Source organism: Electrona antarctica, assembly GCF_951216825.1.
Source record: "Electrona antarctica genome assembly, chromosome: 15".
NCBI lineage: Eukaryota > Metazoa > Chordata > Actinopteri > Myctophiformes > Myctophidae > Electrona > Electrona antarctica.
Window position 1 is genome coordinate 23,692,926 of NC_136796.1, and position 22,001 is coordinate 23,714,926.

General features: G+C 42.2%; 1 protein-coding gene across 3 annotated transcripts in view; it reads left to right on the forward strand.

Moving 5' to 3' along the window:
* carmil1 (capping protein regulator and myosin 1 linker 1) overlaps nucleotides 1-19,324 on the forward strand; it is a 67,983-nt gene extending 48,659 nt beyond the window's left edge. For 2 of the 3 annotated variants that reach the window (XM_079521718.1, XM_079521719.1), the window contains 13 exons: nucleotides 1,579-1,701; nucleotides 2,603-2,778; nucleotides 5,252-5,339; nucleotides 5,619-5,786; nucleotides 7,807-7,873; nucleotides 11,049-11,308; nucleotides 11,743-11,858; nucleotides 14,202-14,673; nucleotides 15,017-15,059; nucleotides 15,821-15,988; nucleotides 16,251-16,388; nucleotides 18,424-18,576; nucleotides 18,987-19,324. In XM_079521718.1, coding sequence (XP_079377844.1) covers nucleotides 1,579-1,701; nucleotides 2,603-2,778; nucleotides 5,252-5,339; nucleotides 5,619-5,786; nucleotides 7,807-7,873; nucleotides 11,049-11,308; nucleotides 11,743-11,858; nucleotides 14,202-14,673; nucleotides 15,017-15,059; nucleotides 15,821-15,988; nucleotides 16,251-16,388; nucleotides 18,424-18,576; nucleotides 18,987-19,108 — 2,094 coding nt within the window. In that variant the 3' untranslated portion in view covers nucleotides 19,109-19,324. The remainder of the gene's footprint in view (nucleotides 1-1,578; nucleotides 1,702-2,602; nucleotides 2,779-5,251; nucleotides 5,340-5,618; nucleotides 5,787-7,806; nucleotides 7,874-11,048; nucleotides 11,309-11,742; nucleotides 11,859-14,201; nucleotides 14,674-15,016; nucleotides 15,060-15,820; nucleotides 15,989-16,250; nucleotides 16,389-18,423; nucleotides 18,577-18,986) is intronic. The other variant, XM_079521720.1, reaches the window with a different exon arrangement.
* Nucleotides 19,325-22,001: the final 2,677 nt, after the last annotated feature.

Below are 22,001 nucleotides of genomic sequence, written 5' to 3' on the forward strand. Positions count from 1 at the left end.
GCGAGCAAACTCAGGTTTGCCGTTTCTGTTGTCATTGCTGCTAGTTCCCACTTGATGTCGTGTGGGAGTTCAGACTGCTCTAGACCATATTGAACAACTGCTAGTTTGCATAACATCTTGAGTCTAGGACTTAAGTGTAAGATCTGTAAGACGAGTTGTGTATGGGTTGCGTCTCTGTGTCCTCCTAAGAGGATGACGCGATCTCCCACCATGCAACTGCACACAGAAGACCTCCAAATCAGGCCTTTCCCCTTGGGGTGAACCTTCTTCCAGGAGAAGGTCTCAGTATTTAATTTCCACAGATCATTCAAGTACTGCCCTTGATCAAAGTTGTAGCCGCCAAATATGTACAGCTCTCCATTGTAGGCAAAGGCTGCATGACCCTCACATTGTTCTGGAAGAGGCGGTACAGACGGTGTGCTCAGCCAGATGTTGCTCTCTGTGTCAAACACTCTGATGAGGTTGTACTTGTCCTTGTCCTGAAGGTCCCCTTGGCCCCCGAATACAAACATCTTTGTCCCGATGATGGTGGTAGAGTGACATCCTGAAACGCGCACTGGAGTGTCTCTCGTGTTAATTAATGACCAGAACATCGTGATAGTGTCCAACTTGTAGATGTCATTGGTGAGTCCAGTCAGCCGGTGTCCTCCATAGATATACATGGCCTTCCTCAAAACGCAGGCGGAGTGGGCCCACCTCCCCTCAGGAACGTCCCCGGAAACCTTGGGCTTGAACCATTGGTGGGTGTCGACATCAAATGCATAAGTTACGTCCCAGTATTCTCCGCCCTTAATCCAGATGCGGTTGTCCTCCTTTATTAGCTTAAAGTTCACTAACCCCCCCTGGATGTAGATGGCATCTTCTATGAGCACCGCGGTGTGGCCGTGACGCATGGAGGGAACCTCGCCGGGACATTCCCCCCGTCCGCTCGTCACAGGTGTCAGATCCATCCAGCACAAAGACAGCGTATTGAAGACGTGCACGTCAATTGGATCCTGGCCGTTGGTCTTATAGAGCCCTCCGAAAAAGTACACATTGTCCCCCACGGCCACGGCGGGACACGTTAGCAAGTGTGGCTTTGGCTCATCGTTCAGGAACACCGGCCCTCTTTTCAGGGGCTCCGTCCAGTACGACATCTGACGTTGACCTTCTGTCTCTGTGACTCTGTCTCTTGTCCTCTCTGTGTCTGTCTCCTGTCTCCTATCTCCGACTCTCTGCTCCACTCTTTAAATATCCCTAATTATCTCTCTTCGATCTCTCCCGATGTCTGCAACATTTTATATGCTTCCCAGGGGTCAGGTTTGATGTCAAGCACAACACAAACCGTTGCCCTGTGTAACCCAGTAGACAATCTGGGAACCCAAAATAGAGAGTGAAGACCGCATGTCGGCTTGTTTACGCTCTTTCAGCCCTCCTCTTCCGGTGGTTCTCCTTTGTACACGTAACGAGAGAGTTGCAGCTGTGCGTGCGTGCGTGCTGAATCTGAATATTCTCCTCTCTCTCTCTCTCTCTCTCTCTCTCTCTCTCTCTCTCTCTCTCTCTCTCTCTCTCTCTCTCTCTCTCTCCCACTCCCTCCAGCTCCTTCGTAACCTGTACCACCTGAAGAGTGGGGGGGTCAGGGAGCCGTGTGTGGGGGCCATCCAGGACAAACTGGAGTCCATGGCGGGCGAGGTCTCGGCGGTCATGGATGAACAACTACAGGTAGGGTTGTTACTGATGCTGCTTTCTCAATTCAAAACAGTATGAAGGAGTGAAATAATTTGTTCCCTTTTTTTCCCCCCACATAACAATATTTGATGTTAGTAGTAATATTACATCACATTCCAACCTGCAACATATCATTCTATAGATCAGTGGTTTTCAACCCTTTTCATATCAAGGTCCATTATTTATTGGGCACTTGAGCCACGGACCACCATTTGATGACATTTTGCCTCTCAGACCCAAAACTAAAGAATATTTTGTTGCCATTCGATAACATTTTGTCCACAATTCCATGCTTTTGGAAAACTTTGATCAAAATAACAATTCTTCGACATTCTTTAATTGTGTAGACTTCTTGTAAATTAAATAATGCAGATGTTTAACAATAATGTAACTCTTGAGAGCGTAACATGAAACCAAATGGATCTTGAACTCTCAAGAGTTAAAGATCTATAAGGGTCCATTTGGTTAACACATCTCCATCATTTAGCTGGGGACCACCTGGAACCCCCTCAAGGACCAATGGTGGTCCCCAGACCACTGGTTGAAAACCACTGCTATAGATCAGTGGAGGGGGAAAAAGGGAAAAACACTGCCCTCTGCTGTTTGTTTCCTTTGAATTTGCAGCTCTGGAATCTGTTCTTGAGAGAAATTAGACGTTTGCCCGGGACCCAAAACCTGTGTGTGTGTGTGTGTGTGTGTATATATATATATATATATATATATATATATATATGTATGTGTGTGTATATATATATATATATATATATATATATATATATATATATATATATATACACACACACACACACACACACATATTTCATTTTTGTCTCCTTCTGACTCTTTTCATTTGCATCTCTGTCTCTCTCTCTCTCTCTCCCCCCCTCCCCCTCAGGCATTGGTCCAGTCAATGGTGGACACGGCGGAGAGCCTCTGTCCCCACGTGATGAAGAGGAGCAGCCTTCGTCAGGACCTGGTCAAGAACAGCACAGGGAGGATGACTGTTCCACAGAGCTTCATCACCACAACGCTGCTGGAACAGTCAGGGGTGGACATTATCAACAAGATCAGGTGGGTGGATGTGGGTCTGTCTGTCTGTCTGTCTGTCCGTCCGTCCGTCCGTCCGTCCGTCCAACTCCTGAACAACATCTGGAACACTTCACTGACTGGATTGCCATGGAATTTGCTATAAACAAACAGTGCTGCTGGTCATTCCTCTAGCTAGCACAGGGGTGGGCAACCTTTCCTGACACACTATCACTTAGACGTTTTCCAAGGCTGGCGTGATCACCCAGTGCCGGACAGTGAAAACCACTGTTAGTTTTACATCTTATTATTATTATACCTTAATGTTAGGATACTTCAAAAACAATAGGCTACTTTAATTCACTGTGTTGCTTAAACACTGGCAGCTCCTGGCAACTTTTAAAGTGGATATTTCGAAGCATGAGTTGGACGCAGGTTCCCCCCCGGGATAGTTGGCAGCCATGCAATAATTTTATATGAATAATAATAAAGTTAAGATATATTATGACTATCTGGGGAGAAAAGCTGTATACACATCAAACAATAATGGTTAATAATGCTGTTCTTGTTGTTTTTTCATCAACTCAAACGATCACCTCAATAGCCCAACCTGCTCACCTGATAGATCGAAAAGAGAGGATTGCCCACTCCTGCTCTTAGGCCACTCATGTCCACTTCCACACAATGTACAGTATTTCAAAATCGAATGGGCGGATTAACATGAAACTTGCTGAACACATGCTCTGCAGAAAGCACCACCCTTAGGCCACATCTGTGTGGACTAACAGTCCAACATCATACTCTCTTGACTCTTGACCATCAATGGGTGCATTCGTTCAAGGGCTCCGGGGCCGGCAAGATAATATTTGACACTTCAATTTAGAATGTGCCTTTAGAATGTGCCTTCCCGGCGGCAGAGGCTCTGAATCTATGGCAAGAACAGCCTTCTCAGACGAACAAGAGATAACATGGTCGAGAGCGACTCCAATGGATCAGGCTGTTTTAGGCTGGAAAATCCTGCATTTTAAGTATCGTTATCCTGTTGCTGAGGTACGTACAATTTAAAGGTCGTTGCTGTCGTGCAGAAACCTCCTATCTCCGCATTTTTACTTTTTGTATTTTTCGTAAATGAATGCCCTACTTGATCATACTACAGCATCACACAGAAGTATAAAAACTAGACGTTTTTGAGGTTGTAGATCTGCTACTTTTGGACATAATATGAGGTTTCCACCCGATAGAGACGAGGTGATAAATAGCTCTTTTGTTTGAAATCAGTTATGTGAATCCACAAGAGAATGTGCTTTTGTTCTGGGAAAATCGCTGTTACGAACTGATTCCCTGTGACTGCTCCGTGTGGTCAGCCTGACGGAGGCAGAGACGTATTGTCCTGGATATTCCCGCACCCGCTCCAGAACACGCCTAGCCTCGGTAGCCAGGCGTTTGTTTTTTGTTGGTTCTGCTGTCAGCTGTGCTCGATCTCTAGGCCAGTGTTTTAGGGTTTTTTTATGTTGTGCTCAAGGCACACCAATGGACAAATCACAATCTCAAGGCACACACACCTGTGTTCAAAGTGAAAATAGACTATTTTCAGGCTCACAACACGTAGCATCGTGACACATTGTGAGCTTGTAGATCGTCTATTTTTGAAAATTGGGACGCCAGGTTGAAGGTGGCAACAATATGAAACATTTTTATGGTATAGCTTCAGTATTGGGAAATTACTGCTGCGTGATATAGTAAATTAAAAATCACACCTGTGTGAAGTGAGGGGCGCTCTTATCATAGTGTCTATTGAGACTATGATGTAAAATTCTCCATTCATTGTCAATGGAAATGTAATGTTTGTGTAGGACAGCGTTTGTGGACAGACACCAAAAGCTGGATATAGGAGCCCCTCAAAAATTGTTCCTAACGTTTTGTATAGTTGTATACTGTATATAGAGCGTCGCAGTCCCGCCCCCTTTCAGAATGACGAGCGGCCCGGAAGAGAATTCCCCATTCGTTTTTCACATAGACGTTTCAAAAAGTATTCATTTAAAGATATGTTTTGCCTTGGACAAAGCCAAATCTTGTTTTGACAAATCATGACAATAAACACAATGTTTTGGACCGATCAAATAATTAGAAAGAAGAGAAACAAAACCCTGCCCTTTTTTCTTCTGTGTCTTTAAATAAATACTTTTTCAAATGTCTATGGGAAAAATGAATGAGGAATTCTCTTTTCCGGGCCACTCGTCATTCTGAAAGGGGGCGGGACTGCGACGCTCTATTGCAATTATAATGTGGTTGTCCACAAAATGGACAACCACAGTCGTCTGACTCGTCTCTAGGGTCTAGACTCTAGACAACGACACAGATAACCAGGGCAGTCTGATGCACTTCATATGATCACATGCCTACTCCCAATGTCATGGGTTTGAATGTGCCTTGTGACCTGCTGTGTTAGATAAAGCAATGAGACACTGTTATGTTTATCCTGATGTGTGCTGCGTGTGTTTTTTTGTTTTCTTTCTAGTGAGGTGAAGCTGAGCCTGGCGTCGTTTCTGTCAGACCGCATCGTAGATGATATCCTGGAGTCTTTGTCCCGATCCCAGCACACTCTAGTTAGTGACTTATGATCATTTACCCTACCCCCCCCCCCCCCCCCCCCCCCCGCACATCTACTGTTTGTCTAATGATCTGTCTGTCGCTTTTACATCCACCTATCCATCTCCCTCTTCACTCACTTACCTATCTATCCTCCCATTAACCCATCCATTCTTCCACTCACCCATCCAGCCTTTCATCTACACCCACCCACTAACCCCCTCATTCATCCATCCGATCATTCACACATCCGTCCATGCTGTCGTCCTGAGCCCTCCTCCTCTTCTCGCCTGCAGTCAGACCATCTGACAGGGAAGGGCCAGCCGCTGGTGCGCCATGTTCCACAGATGGAGGCCGAGGTTCTGGATGAGACAATTCTTCAGCCTGAGAACCAAGAGCAGGACACCAGTGTAGTAGACCGGCATGGTCTACTACACAGGCTGGAGGAGATGGACACTTGCATGGTAGGTTTTTCTGTTTTCTTTATTTTTTTAATTTAGTATAGATATCTCCAAAGCTAATTGTATTAATTAAATTAAATCAAACTTTATGATGTCATCAACCAAAGTGCTGTACAGGTCAAAACATAAAAACAGCGATGCAATCAAATATAATCAATACAATCAGAACAATCAAATACATTCAGACAAGTATTAACTTTTTCGCTGCTATCTACGTTTATATCTACCGGTACGTAGCTAGGCTATCTAGCTACTGGTGCTATCTACGCATAAGTTCGTAGACAACCGTATACTCCATATATGAAAGCAGCGACTGTCAGTTTACCTTTTAGCATTGATCCGGTTAGTATGGAGAGCCTCCATCCCCACCAGCTATGGGATTTTTAAATCCAGCTCCATTGAGCCTCCATTAACAGGATTTTAAAAGCGCTGTATCTCAAAAGGTTCGAGCACTGTCCATGGTGAGCCGCCGCGCACCCGACGATCGTAAACCATTTGTGAGTTTGTATCGCTTCGCTGAGCACATGTAACTGGTTGTAATGATAGCTAAGGGCTCTGAGCTAATGCGAGTGATCACTGTGCTCATAACAAAAGCCCCCACCTTCCTGAATAACCCGGAAAGGAAACAAGGATCGTAGAGTTAGAGTGGACGGGTGGCATTCTTTAGGTGACGGTGTGCGTATGCTGCCACCTAGAGGCACAGAAAAAGTTAATATAAAAGGAAGAAGCAAGCTGCAGCGAATAGTGAACCTAACCTCAAAAATCATTGGGAAGAGACGGAAACGATTAAGTATCTACAAGGAAGTACTAGCTGTCAAGATGGCAAATTACCCCTCTCATCCACTCTGGTAGACGGTACAAAGTACCAATAGCTAACCCTAACATCTTTAAAAATTCCTTCATTCCTAATGCCATTAAGGCACTAAATGACCATGTCTCTTTAGATATGTTTTTTTTTTAATGTTGTTTTGTGGCTTTCGCCTTTATTTTATATATTTTATGGAGGGACAGTAGGCTGACAGGAAATGGGGAGATAGATGGGGGGAAGACATGCAGTAAAGGCCGTCAGGATCGGGAGTCGAACCCGCGGCACACTGCCAGACTGGATTACCAGCCAAGGTGCCTGGACCACTGAGCCATGGCTGTTAGATATGTTTTTAATGTATTTGTCACTGTTGTCCGGCATTTTGCCATGAAGATAATTATGTGTAAGTGTTGTTGCTGTTTTGTTGTTACTGTTGTTTATGAGACCGACGACAAATTTCCACATTGTGGACAATAAATGAAACTAACTAACAAGCAAACAATAAGACAGGAGGTGATCAAATCAAAACTTAAGCTAGGCTGTGATTAAAAGCCAAGCTAATAGTGTAGTCCAGTTGTTTTCGATCTACAAGCTCACAACGTGTCCCATTGTGTTGAGCTTGGAGATCGAATATTTTATTTTATTATTTTATTGTGAGAAATAATGAATATGAATAATTAATTCAATAAATAATTTTCAAAAAAGAATGACCTTCACAAAATATGAATGCCAGATTGAAAGTGGGTTAAATGTTTTTTTTAAGGTATAGAATCTGTTGGGAATTGAGTGCGCCCAAAGTACAGATATAATAGAGGTTATGCGCATGCTTAAAGTGAATGGCACATCGAGTGGCAAATCGAGTGGCAAAGGAACATGCAAAGTGAGTTTAACATTGTTTAATGTTGTTTAATGCAATCAGATAGGACTTTTCTGTTTGGATGTAGGGGCTGTCAAGGCCAGAAAGTAGTGTTTTGCCACTCAGTAGGCATTCCTGCATAACTTCCTGGTTTGATGATGATGTCACGCGCATACTCTCTATTAGTAAATTGAAAAACAATTCATAACATTTCTTATATTTGCATATTACACAACAATGTGTGTTTCTTCTTCAAAATCCCAAAACACACCTCAACTTGTCTCACGGAACACCAGTGTGCCTCCTCGGCACACCATTTGAGAATCACTGTTTTAATCAAATTGACTTTTTCTCCTCTCCAGATGACTCCTAAGTCTAAGAGGAAGAGTATTCTTGTCCGGATGCTGCGACCGGTCTCTGTGGCGTTTGGTGAGTCGCTGACAGAACTGAACTTCACACAGTGACACAACTCTGTTCTTTACTGTTCTGCTAGTCTCGCATGGCCAGATTGTTGCCTCCCACAAATTTCAAATGCTTCCGGTCATAGTACAGTCTGGAGCACAGAAGCTCTCATCACGAACGGATGTGAAGCCTCCTCCCCACTAACGTTTAGTCTTTACAGCCACACAAATTGATCCTAATATCAATTAAAATCATTGAAGCTTGTATAGATTGCTGCTTAGCAGAAGTGGAAATTTAAAAATAAAGTGTAAAGACATTTTAAAATATATGTCCGTGAATGGAAAGGACAGCTTCCTTTACTCGGATTTCGGGTAGTTCCAGACTCTATATATCATTCGGAGATTGTTGAATAGTTGTCTGTCTATGCGAGACTATTGTTACATTGTAACTATTTTTAGTAACTAAAATGATGGTTTTGTATGTAGGATAGGCACTTTATTGTCATGAGAAAACATACGTTAACATTGCCAAAGCAAAAGAAACACTCAACACAAAATAATGTATGTACATTTGAAAGGGAATAGAAATTATGTGTACACAGAGCCATTACATTACTGTATTATACTGTATTACTATTATACTGTATATCCACATAGGAAAGGTTTGCTTGGGGTAAGCTTTTGCAAGTTTGTGCATAAATAGAAGTTGTTTTTCAAAGGTAGTTTGTATATACAGTGTTTCTAAAAAAGATAAAATGTGTTTAAAGGTAATTGCTCTGTAATAGTCTTTAAAGCTGCTATAAGCATTAATATGTCCAAATTTGAATGACCTTTTTATTTATATATGTTTTGGTATTCAGACAGCCAGCAATGAGTAAAACGCTCCCAAAAGAATTTGTTTCTGTGACACATCTAGGGGCCACAATCTGCATTCAAAGATTTTCCTAGAAGCATTGTCATTCCTGATTGTTTAGTAATTTCGACAAATAATCAAACAACAATACAATCAAATATAATCACTACAATCAGTACAATCAGATACAATCAAATACAGTCAGACAATAAGAGGTGATCAAATCAAAAGTTTAAATTTAAGCTCGTCGAACCAATGTCTTGGTACAGGGGACAGGCAGTTCGGAAATTTGAAATCAGTTTCCACTTTATTTTGTGCGCAATGGGTGCAAGTCTGTCTAATGTCTTCTCTAGGGAACCAGGTCTGCCTCGGAATGCCTTTGTCAATCACAATACTTGTCAGTCACATTGCTCAGGTACTGTATTCTGCACGGTGTATTCTCTTCTTAGGGCCAAACAGCATTCTAGTTTTCTCTGCTTTCGGGTTGCTTTCCAATGTGTTAGATAGTTTTCCTTTTGCTGTTTTATATTTGGTTTAGAGCAGCTGGCTGCAGGGGCATCTCTCTAGAGTTTCTCTGTGTGTGTGTGAGTGCCTCGTTATGGAGTGCATCAGCGTCACTTTCTTTTTCTTTTTTTGAAATTTAAATGCTCTCTATTTTATTTTGATTATGAGTGGGTATTGTCATAATTCTGCCCCTGCATGCATTATTTGATTATTTCTGCTGGATCCGGATTTGCAGAATTCTGTGTGCAAGGTCTCAGTTTGGTGTTTATCTCATTTTTCAAGATCTTGGTTTGCTAATTACTTGTCCCCAGATCTCACAACCATAGAGGGAAATTGGTTCTATCACTGAGTCCAGTATTTTAAGCCAGGTTTTAATTGGAATGTCTATTTTGATGTTTCTTTTGATGGCATAGAAGGCCCTTCTTGCCTCGTCTCTCAGGTCCTTTACAGCTTAGTTGAAATTGACTGTGCTTTGTTCTAATGGGATTGTATAGGAAGAATTGAAATATTATGGTTTTAGTCTTTAGCCCATGTCTGGGAGAATTTGTGCAGGAGATCAAGTTGCTTCCTTGGTTGGAGACATCACCAGCAGATCAACTGCAAATAGTAAGCATTTGATGTATGTGTTTGCTATAGGGTGTAGTCTCTTGTGACAGACTGTTGACTAACATCAACTGTTTTTCTTTGTTTTGCCAATACCCAGATTGACTAAACTAGGGTGATGCCTGGAGCTGTAGACTCTTGAAGAGTGTTGGACTCTTACTTCTCGGCTTTGAGGGGAAAACGTCTGTTTTTCGACTATTATTTTAACTACGCATTTCCTGTTGTTAGTGTACATTGATTTCATGATGATGTATGTAGGTATTTCCCCAATGCCACTTTCCATCAGACGCTCGTGCCAAATTGAATCGAATGCTTTTTAAGTTGACAAAGCAGGAGAATAATTTGCTTTAGTTTTTGTTTATTTGGTTGTCGATTAGGGTGTTGAGGGTGTAAATGTGGTCTGTTGTGCGATAGTTTGGTAGAAAACCAATTTGTGATTTGCTCAGGACATTGCTTTCTGTGAGAACATTTTGAATTCTGTGATTGATGATCATGCAGAGGATTCTTCTGAGGTTACTGTTTACACAGATCCCACAGTAATTATTTGGGTCGCTTTTGTGGAGTGGTGTTATCAGCCCTGGATATCTGCACAGCATACTTTCCTTGGTGGTGTAAACTGTAAAGTAACTAAGTACATTTACTCAAGTACTGTACTTTAGTAAAATGTTGAGGTATTTTTACTTTACTGGAGTGTTCCAAATCTCCTTTCTTCTACTCCACTACATCTCAAAGGCAAATAGGCTATTTTACTTTTACTCTTTAAACTTTAGTTACTAGTTACTTTGTAGATTTAGAATAATATTACAAAACATGCATTAACCACTTCATCCCTATATACATTTCCGCGGTTTGAAAATAGCCGATGTACTACGTGATGCGACACATCGTGAGCTTGTAGATCTGATCTGCTACATGAAAACGTTCTACTTTTGGTACTTTAAGTACATTTTGATGCCAATACATTTGTACTTTTACTCAAGTACATTTTGGATTCTGGACTTTTACTTGTAACAGAGTATATCTACATTGCAGGATTAATACTTTTACTTACGTAAAACATGTGAGTACTTTTTTCCCCCACCACTTGTGTGATATGTCTTGTGCTTAGACCCTTCCAGTAGCCTTTCTCGCGTTGTACAACGTGTTGTTGTACTGGTTATAAAACTCACGATGAACGTATATACTGTATGTTGACAATAATTGAACGTTTCCTTGTGATCGGCACGGTCCACTCATCAAACAGAGATGGAGTTTGACTTGGACAAGGCCTTGGAGGAGGTGCCAATCCACGTGGAGGACCCGCTCCCGCCTCCTCCCCCTCCTGCTGCACAGCCATTGGTCAGGACGTCGTCCTACTTTGTAGATCTTCCCCCTCCTCCGCCCCCGGTGGACATGAAACCTGTCAGTTTCGGAGAGCTGCCGACCGTGGAGGTGAGGAAGCTGGAGCATCACACCAAGCTCCGCCCTAAACCTAAGAAGAGGACCAAGCCCACCCGCCCCCCTGTAAGTCCACGCCATCACAAACAGCTTTGAGTGACAACAACATACTTAACCCCACTGAGACCTGAGACCAGTTTCTATCATGACAGTTTTCTGAAAAACCTGTGTTTCTATATCAAGTCGTTCTCTACCGATATTGCCCAGATAGAACCCTCATAGAGAAAAGAAATTCCTCCATTGAAAACAAATCCCTTTCTGGCCAAAAAGTACATTTTATACTTGTGGTGGGGGCTCAGAGTGCTTCCACTAAGGAAAGTAGGCTTTCTAATGACTTATTTTTATTTCCGTAACAGAGGAGAGGTTGGTCTGTGTTTCATGCGAGCCAGGAAATAGAACGGTCGCATGGCCTCAATGCAACGGCAGTAAAGTGCAGGAGGCTATGGACCAGAGCTAGGTTCCTGCTGTCATGCCTTTTACCTTGTGTTTTGCCATTGCAGAGGGCAGCAGACCGCAGCCTGGTGTCACAGGAAACCCAGCAGAACGGTGTCATGGAAAGAGTGGACGAAGGCCTGGATGAATTCTACACTACGAAAGTCAACAAACTGAGCTTCAAGTGAGACTGGACTCCTCTTTACACATTGTAGCAACTCACAATGTAATAACGGCTCATAATGTAATAATTTATATGCAATAAAAACGTATAATATAATAATCAGCTCATAATGTAATACAAAAAATGAGCGCTCAGGTCTCCACCAGGATGATTAGCGTTTGTGATGTTTGGACAAAATGTGTAGGAGTAATATAAGTAGTATAGGAATGTGTATATATATATATTGCAATAATCTGTCGTCTGGTGGTTGTAAAGTTGTACACATATCGGTGCAGTTATAGGTGAAAACATGAATTAGCCTGTTATAGCACCACCATGAGGCTGATTCGAATTTTTTTAAATGGCATTTCTTCCTCAGCCTAGTGGGAATAATTTCCCGGAAATGTCACGCTGTGTTCATGATTTGAGGCATTTTGTTCTAAACAGTCCAATCCTGCAAACGTTGGAAGGCAATCTTACACTGAAAAGTTTTACACTGCATATGTATTACCTCTGTTGACAAATGTAGACTTTCTTATGGCCCATATAGTTGAGAAAAGTCTTACACTGTCATATTTATTACCTCTGTTGACAGACTTTCAAAACATGTTGCTATTTTTATTGTCTTTAATTTACTAAAGACTTTTAAACATTATTATCCTACTCCTTAGAGAGTAAAATGAATGATGTATGCATCATATTCGTCCAATTCAGTTTTACATGTATTGTATAACTTGTACAAGAATGCTAAATGCAATAAAGAAACAAAGCCTGTCCTGCCAACCAAGTAAAACACAACTCAAAATAAATAATACAAAAACATAAATCATAGTTATCTTGTTCCTTGTGATACACTTGTCACAAACCAGACAAGACTAAAATCAGTGTGCCAGTGTTCAATTTGAAAATCGCATGATATCTTATGATATCTTTATTTTATTTTTAAGAAACATTACTTTTACCAATAAATGTCTCTACATTGGAACCATATAAAGGATTTATGTTGCTTGGAACACTGTTTCTCTTGAAATAAAACAAACAAATCTTGCTGACGGTGTGACAAAATAAAACGAACAAACAAACAAACGCACCAGATCGAAAATATATCCTCTAAACTGATCATGATACTGGCCATGATACGGACATGATACTGACTTTATACTGGCCATATTACTGACCATGATACTGTTATGATACTGATTGCGAATGCAGTGAGCATTTACTATGAGACCCAGCAGATCATGTCTGTCTGTGTGTGTGTCTGTCTGTGTGTCACGCTGTAACACCACCCGCCCGCCACCAGAGGGCGCAGCTGTATCACACACAAAAACACACACACACACACATACACGCACACACGCACGCACGTGCATTTACTATGAGACCTAGCGGATCATGTCTGTCTGTGTGTGTGTCTGTCTGTGTGTCACGCTGTAATACCACCCGCCCGCCACCAGAGGGTGCAGCTGTATCACACACAAAAACACACACACACACATGCATCGCACGTGCATCGCACGTGCACGCACGCACGCACGCACGCACGCAAAAAAATAAAAAATAAAATAATAATAATAATAATAAAAAGAAAAGAAAAGAAAAATTAAGAGGAAAAAAAAGCTCTGTGTGTATGTGTATGTGTGTCAGACTGCCACAACAGCTGCGTTCGCTTCCCGCGTTCACGTGTCTTACTTGTACTATTAAGAGTTTATCTGCGATCGCACCAGGGATCAGGCGCTCCGAATAGGCCAGGGGTGTCCAAACTTTTTTCAAAGGGGGCCATATAAGAAAATATTAAAACACCCAAGGGCCAACTACAAGGAACAAGGAACACAAATTATACACGAGAAATGCCCAGGTTTAAAAACGTATGTAATGTATCTAATGTAATAATGTAAAAATGTCCTATACTGTTGGGCCACATTTGACCTGCGGGCCGCACTTTGGACACAGCTGCCATAGGCGAACCATTGTGCTAATTTGCTTAAAGAACCATGGTTACTGAAGTAACCTCCAGATACTGATCACTGGCCATGTTACTGACATGATACTGTACATTTGTCAACAGAGGTAATAAATATGACAGTGTAAGACTTTTCTCAACAATATGGGCCATTATTACATTATGAACTTTTATTACATTATTTATTACATCACTATGTGTTCATTCATAATGTAACACATTATTACATTTAAATTATTACATTATGAGCCGTAATTACATTATGAGCAGTTATTACATTATGAGTTGTTACACACATTCTAACATGACAAATTACAATTTAATTTAAAAAAAATGCTAATGCTAAATCAAAGAATGTTTTTTTTACCTCCTGATATAATTTGTGCTATCCTGTTTTCTAGACGGCCCACCCTGAAAGGCTCTTCCTCTGGCAGCCAGGACACCGTGGAGAAGAAACGTGAGTCGCGCAAGTCGGGCTTCCTCAACCTCATCAAGTCGCGCACCTCCCGCTCAGAGAAGAGCCACGGAGCAGCCTCCATCACATATCCTCCTCCGCCTCCAGTAGCCACGGTGACGGAGGAGTCGGTGCCCACGTCCCCCAAGGCGGCGGTGAAAAGTCCCGGGCCTACAGCCGTGGAACCCCCCCTCCAGGAGTTCCCCAGGGCGCCGTCCGAGGACCACCCCGAGCCAGCGGAGGTTGCAGTGACTTTTGCTGAGCCTACGGAGGAGGAGGAGGAGGAGAAAGAGAGGGAGGAGGAGGAGGAGGAGAAGAAAGCAGGCCCCCATGTGCCACACCATTTCGGGGTGCCCATCATGGGCATGGACCTGCTGGCGGAGATGAAGGCTAAGCAGGAGAAAATGGCTGCGCACAAGGTCAGGTGGTGTGGAGAAAGTAAAGACATCGCCCTCTAGGGCTGTAACTATCGATTATTTTCGTAGTGATTATTCTGTCGATTACTTTTTTCTATTAATCAAATGTTTTGTTTGATCAACAAATCTAATTGATTTTTTTTTATAATCGACTACATTGATTCATCTGAATAATCACTTAATATGCGGTTGATAATAATTTAAAAAATGTCCCCAAAAAAGGAATTATTATATCCTGAATAGGGACAGCAAATGCAAAGAGGTTTGCAGAAATATTGCAAATGAATACTGACATGAACTATTAATCATACACTTATATTTCATAAGCTTTGTATCTATTTTCCAGTCTGAATCCAACTCCTCTCTGGATAAGACGGATGGTGATGCAGGTGAGTTACTTTAAAAACTCCAGATTGTAGTTTATTTAATTGCACAATGATGCAATGTGGAATTATGCTGTGTTCATGTCACACTGGCAGATGCAAAAGATTCAAAGATACAAAGCTACACAGCGTATTTGTAGCTTTGTATCTTTGTAGCTGAAGTTGAAACTAGCTCAACTTCACTACGCCTGTGTGAACGCAGCGTTAAAGTGTTGAGTCAGGAGAAGATCAAATATACAAAATGTTAAATAAACATTACCAAGAAATAAACACAAAAAGATGAAAAGGTAAAATGATTATATATTGTACCACATGGGGGCAGCATTGCCTGCTATGATGACAGCAGTGAATCTATCTCCATACTGTATGTACGGTAGTTAATGTACTGATCTGAGGTCAGTTTGCTATAGACCAGTGGTTATGAAGTGGGGTCTGGGGACCCCCAGGGGTCTTTGAGGTAGCCACATGATCTAACATAGCATAAAAGTATTTTTAACCACTTTAGCTTATTTGGATAAGTGCAGGTCTCAAGCTCACAACATGTCGTGACATGCGTGCGTTATGAATTCATGAATTATGAAACATTTTGAAAACTTTCCTAATGGGGGTCCCTGACACAAAGCTTTGGTGGTCCGCAGCCAAATAAATATCAGTTTGGGTTTATTTGACATGAAAATGTTTGAAACCCACTGCATCTATGTGACCTTTCCCCCCTCTTCCTTCGTCCTCTCGTCTCCTCAACTCGTCCTACTTGTGTTAACCAACAGACAGTGATGACTCCAGACCAGAGCCGGTCCCCAGGGCCAAGCCCCCCAGCGTCAGCCCCAGACCCCCTCCTCCTCCTCAGGCCAAGCTCCCACTGGGGCCCCGCACCTCTGGACCCCTGAGCCCCGCCGGGCCCCTGAGCCCCAGACCCAACAGCACCTACAGCCTGGGTAGGGTTACACATAGATATACAAACTGTTATGTGTTCTATTGGTCTGTTGCACTGTTTCTGCAATAAACAGACCTGTTATTGGCCACAAGTAAAGATCCCGTGTTTTTTCACCTTTTCTTAAAATTAAGAAAAGGTATTTAATATTTATTTTCACTATTGTTTCCCAAAACATTTTCAAAAACTGTGTGTGTGTGTGTGTGTGTGTGTGTGTGTGTGTGTGTGTGTGTGTGTGTGTGTGTGTGTGCGCCTCTCTCTCAAAGACGACTCTTCAGAGAGTCCAACTGGTAGCCTGTCGGCCAAAGGACCACTTCCTGCTCCCCGCCTGAAGAGGGCACCATCGGACCAGGAGAGAGAGAGCACCAGTAGCAACAGCGGGGGAACCACCTCACCACTGGATGGTTGGTATCAGTCTCTTTTCCCAGTGTTTCTGATGGTCACTGGCCAGCTACACAGACAGGCACTTTCAGTAAATGTACAGGTAGAGGGAGACACAGAGTCTTCATCAGAATCTGTCGAAACGTTAATCTATAATAAAGCCTTGACTGGGAGCTTTACAAAGTTACAGACTTCATTTTGCCTTATCCACTGTTGGTCCTGCACCTGCCGTCCAGTGCCAGTTCTATTCTTCCTCAGGTGCACGGTCAACCAGGGGTGTACCGGTGGTTGGGTGTGGTTGAGCACCACTCCACAATAGCTCAGAGCCTTTGACTAGTTGGGTGCAGCTGCATGCGCGCCCATGAGAGTGCATCCTCTTCGCGTATCGACCAAAAGCAACCAGGTTCACCTGCTTTCAAAAGCTGCCAAGTGTCAACAGCGTGAATTAACATAGGAATGATAATGAATGACCCTGGCTGGATGCATATCAAATCAGTGGTCCATTGTGTGACCCGTTCAGTTCAGTTAATTTATTTCCAGCTCAAACAAAAAGAGTGCGTACATTGTGCATAGTGCAATTAGCCCTTCACTAAATCCCACCCCAAAAAGCGATTGTCCAATGCCAATCCAAATAGTTTAGCAACGGTTGCTATGCAGGTCAAGCTTTCTTCACTGCTAACGTGCCTATTGGACAAGGATGGGTTGGGGAGGGACTTAGTGAAGGGCTAATTTGGGCAAGACATAATCACAAAAAAGGAAAGGAAAGTTCAAGGCCCAAGTTGTCAAGGCCATTTTAACAAGTCAAAGATGAGTCAAAGATGCTGGAAAAGGGGACAGGGAGAAACAGTGCTTATTGAGCCCTACCCCTGGCAATTTTTTGCAAAGAATATTTAGAAATAAATTAACATTACAATAAAATGACAGTGATTACATAACACACATTCATTGGGCATACCCTCCCACACGTGTGACCCTCGCTCTCTCTCACGCACACCCGTTCAAGTACTGTACAGTAGGTGTATGCTCAGGCTACTGTCAGATGTTCTGAAGCGGTCCAAAGAGACCGCGTTGGATAATGGATTAATTAATTCAATTACAGAGGTGACGCCTGCAAGGTAAATGTAAATGACAACACTAAAGTGTCCCCATTATGCAAGTAAATAGAATAACATTCGAACGGTAGATGGTGGCCTTCCAGCCTCCCGGCACTCTGCAGCCAGTTCCCAATCGCTGGTGGTACTGTGAGCTCTCGATGAGGTGCACAGATTTCACCTTGGTTTGAATTCAGCCTGTCTCAAAGCACAGAGCCTCTGTTCACCATGCAGCACCAGCATGTGGTTATGAGAGCTGAGCTACAGTGTGGGTCATCCAGTACCCCACCTGACAAAGGTGGGGTACATATATATATACAAAATGGCAGACTGTGGTAATATTTCAACTAAAGCAGTATAAAACGCGTATAAAATATTTATTTTTAGCTAAAAATCTAAAATGACACAGATGCTTTCCTGGTTTTAAAGTGGTTAATCATACCAGTGATATATGATCTGTTATAACGACCCTAAAAAGAAAAGTGAGTTCATGAATGTGATAGTGATATTTAATCATGTGGTCAGAACAGTTTATATAATGTGCTCCACTGCTACCAGGCAAGCTCAATACCACCACTACATTTAAGAGGGAGTATAATCAAATAGACAACGCTCAATTTAACAGGGGCCGACTTCTCTCTTGAATCGACGTCTGCGAGAGTGCGATTGATGCCCACCCCGCTCGCCACTGGGCATCTGACTGGAGATGAGAACAAACAAAAGTTAATTACAGTAAACTAGAGTCGTAGTGTCAGGACACATGACGATACAGTCAAGTGTAATGGACAACCCTTTTAACTCTAGTGTTGCAACCATCGATTATTTTCTCAGCGACTATAGTAACGATTACTTTTCTGATCGTATCAAATGATCTAGAAGTGGCATTTAAAAAATATATTTATTCATATATACCGGTATACTCAGTGTTACACAATATGCTTTGTTCTCTCTCTCTTTCTTCATGCAGTCGAGTTGACAGGAGATGGCAGCCCATTCGACCCGCCCTGTGAGACAGACAATCAGGCTGTTGCTGGGAGACAGTGGTCTTCTCTGAACAGATCACCCAACCCTCCTACTGGCGACGACGACCGCGAACGCACCAAGTCTCTGCCTGCCTACGGTCAGAGAATGTCTTGTTACCTTTTTACATGGCACTAACACAGGTCTGACAAGTACACAATGAATCATGTCCAGGTCATTAATTAAACTGAGGGTATTCATTCAAGCTGCACTAAGTAACTTTCCTCTTCTACCCCGATACCATTGAGCTAATAGAGCCGAGATTTTTACCCAGTTTCCTGCCAAGTGCTGACATACAAAATTACATTTTATTCATTAAGAAAGTTACATGCAGCTTTAACCCAAATTGTATGAAAATGTTGAATATAATTTATGATATGAAAAGCTGCCCATATACCATACAGTATACATGTACAGTAAGCTAAGTTACACATGGTTTTGAATTATTTTCCTGATACTCTGGCCGCTCTACTAAAATGTCCCCCCCCCCCTCTCTCTCTGTGCACACAGTGAGGCCTCCATCTTTGGCAGACCCAGAAAGCCCTCTAGGAGAGGAGGGTGACCCCGCTGCTGATCTCAGGCCTGTGGATAAATCTGAGGATGACTCCAGTGACGATGTCCCTCCAGTGTGACAACTCCTGGCTGGCACATCGGTAGCTTCACTGGGAGTCATAATAAGCCCCACAATGTTGCATTATCTGTTGAACTGGGGGCCATAGAAGACTTGGGGCTGTTTTCAATGCAATCCAAATCCCTGCAATCTTATAGTCCAGTGATTCTCAACCTGTGGGTCCCCCGCATGATTTTGGGGCGGTCCCCAGGTGACAGTAAAGTGACAATTAAGGACTTGTAAGACCTTTTTAATACAAATATAATAATAATAATAATAATAATAATAATAAATATGCCTCGCAACGTGAGCTTGTAGATCTGCTATTTTTACAATATTTATCTGTGGGAACTTAGTCAAACTGTAACGCCTTCTACAATTCCAAGTGCTTGTCAGGGGGGGGTGGATGTTCAAAGGGGATTGTTTTGGGGGCCGCGGCCGGAGAACCAGACAGCTCTAAGTACAATAGCTTGTAATTCTTTCTTTTGCAAGTTATTTAATACCCTTTAACTATATTTACACAATATAATAATATAATAAATAGAAGCCAATAATAAAGAATAAATCTTGTTTTGTTCCTACTGTATAAGCACCAGTCAACATGGTGTCCAAAGGTCAACATGGCTCCACCTTCTTTAATAAATAATGCCTTTAGTCTTACAAACCACTAAAAGATAACATTGTGACTTATTCAAGTATGACAACCACATATCAGTGTGAAGTGTTTTGCTGCTGTCTTCTTTTAATCAATTTAGTGTTTGCATTTAGGTTAATGCATTGTGGCGGAGGAGAACAAAATGAGCTACTGTACACAGTATATCTGATCAAACATGGGAGATGCAGGTGTTCATAGTAAATGCGACCTTTGGTCGCAATAAAAACTGGTCAAACATTGGCCAAATTGTCAAATAATATAAGTCTCAAACATTTGGAAAATAGACTATCTACAAGCTCACAGCACCTTGCAACGTGAGGCATTGTGAGCTTGTAGATCGGCTAGTTTCACCACACTATAACTGAGTCAACCTAAATGTAATGCCTCAACTCCTACAATTCCAAGTGCTTATCAGGGTGGTGGGTCCCCAGTTCAAATATGATTATTTTGGGGGGTTGCGGCCTGAAAAGGTTGAGAACCACTGCACTAGATGACCGGGCATCAATTGACCATGTATTAGTTTAGTTCATTGGGATGGTAGTGGCTCTGAAAGTCCAATGTACACTTTGTTGTAAATATTTGTGTCGCTCACGGGAAATAACAGATTGTTGGTGAGCGATGCGGTTGTATGACAAAGTATAAATTAGGCTTAACTGCCAGGTTACGGGTTCCATCCCTACTCTCTTGATGCTGTGAAGCACCTTGTGGCATACAAAGTATCTTGGATAGAAACAGATGTGCAGGTCTGCTATCTGTTGTGTCTTACCTCAATTGATCCCCTGGTTGCCGGTTTGGCCAAACTGACGCCACATTAAACCCATTATGGTCTGTGTCAACAACTGTAATAGTATCATAACAGGACAGAGCAGATGGGGTTTCCTACTAGAGAATGGTCTTTGATTTGTTATACTACATCTCCATATCAAGTTATAAAACGTTAATCGAGTCAAAAGAATACCGTGGAGGCTGTGAGTTTTAGAGTAGATGTTTATGTGTTAAGAAAAAGTGCAAATGAAGGACATGACTGAAGGACGAGACTTGATATCACTTTCGGTGGGGAAAATGATACTAGCCATAAACCAACTGCTGTCAAATTTCAGCTCTGTCTGGTAGCATTGCTTACTTAACCAACTGCTTTGGTTGTTGCTGAAAAAGAACATAATATGAGTTACTTTTTGAAATGTACCTGCCACATTCCAGCCACAATCATGGCCTCATTGACTTCCATTATAAAACCAAAGTTAAAGGACCACTTTTCAACCTACCTTCATATAATTGGTCCTCACTAATGTAGTAATGCCATTTTTTTAAGGGACCAAGAAGTCACAAAGTGACTTTGGTCACTTATTGTTTTTGTGGGTTTTTTTCTTCTCCCTCTTCTTCTCCTGCCGCCAAAAATAGCAGTTCTGACTGAATCGTGCAGTCGGTTTTCGTGAAACGCAGGAATCTGGTAGAGGGCCATGCCAAACGGTGACTATGCGAAGCCCATGACCATTGGCCAAAGGGTGGCGCTATAGCACTCAATTGAAAATGCAAACTTTGAACCTGCATAGCTCATGAACCGTTTAACCGTTGGCAATGACACTTTGATACACATACAGTATGTGTCTCCTCATGCCGAACAACTTTCGTGTTCTGACTTTTGACCTCTGACCTTTAGATCACGCGCCATTTGAATGTATCTCCTCCCAGGATCTTTGATCAAAATGCACAAAAACGTCTACACGTGAACTTTGGACCTATACGGACAAAACATCGTAGTACATTTTTTTAAAGTGAAAAAATGAAAAATGTTATGAGCCAATGAAAATTGCTGGTTTGTGAAAATTCTTCTGCCTATAATACATGCAGTGTCATATGCTTATGTCACTTTACAGTATAGTAGAGGGTCATGCCAAATAGTACTGAAAGCAGTCTTACTCCAATTGGCCAAAGGGGGGGCGCTAAAGCAATTTTTTTAATGAAACCTTTGAACAGTCATAACTCATGCTTTGTTTGGCCAAAATTCATGGCACTTGTTTCCACATGTTCCTTGACTCATGGGGAACACATCTGTCACTTTGACAAGTAAGCTCCGCCCTCAGAATTTTGTGAAACGTCCTACACACAATCTATGGACCATTAACTGAAATCCCGGTTGAAGAGAAGTTTGTACGTGAAAACATGAACATCGAACACTGTAGAAATGGATAATGACATGCCCAAAATGAGGACACACATACTTGTTACCAAAACACTGAATGATGTTACTGTTTACAAT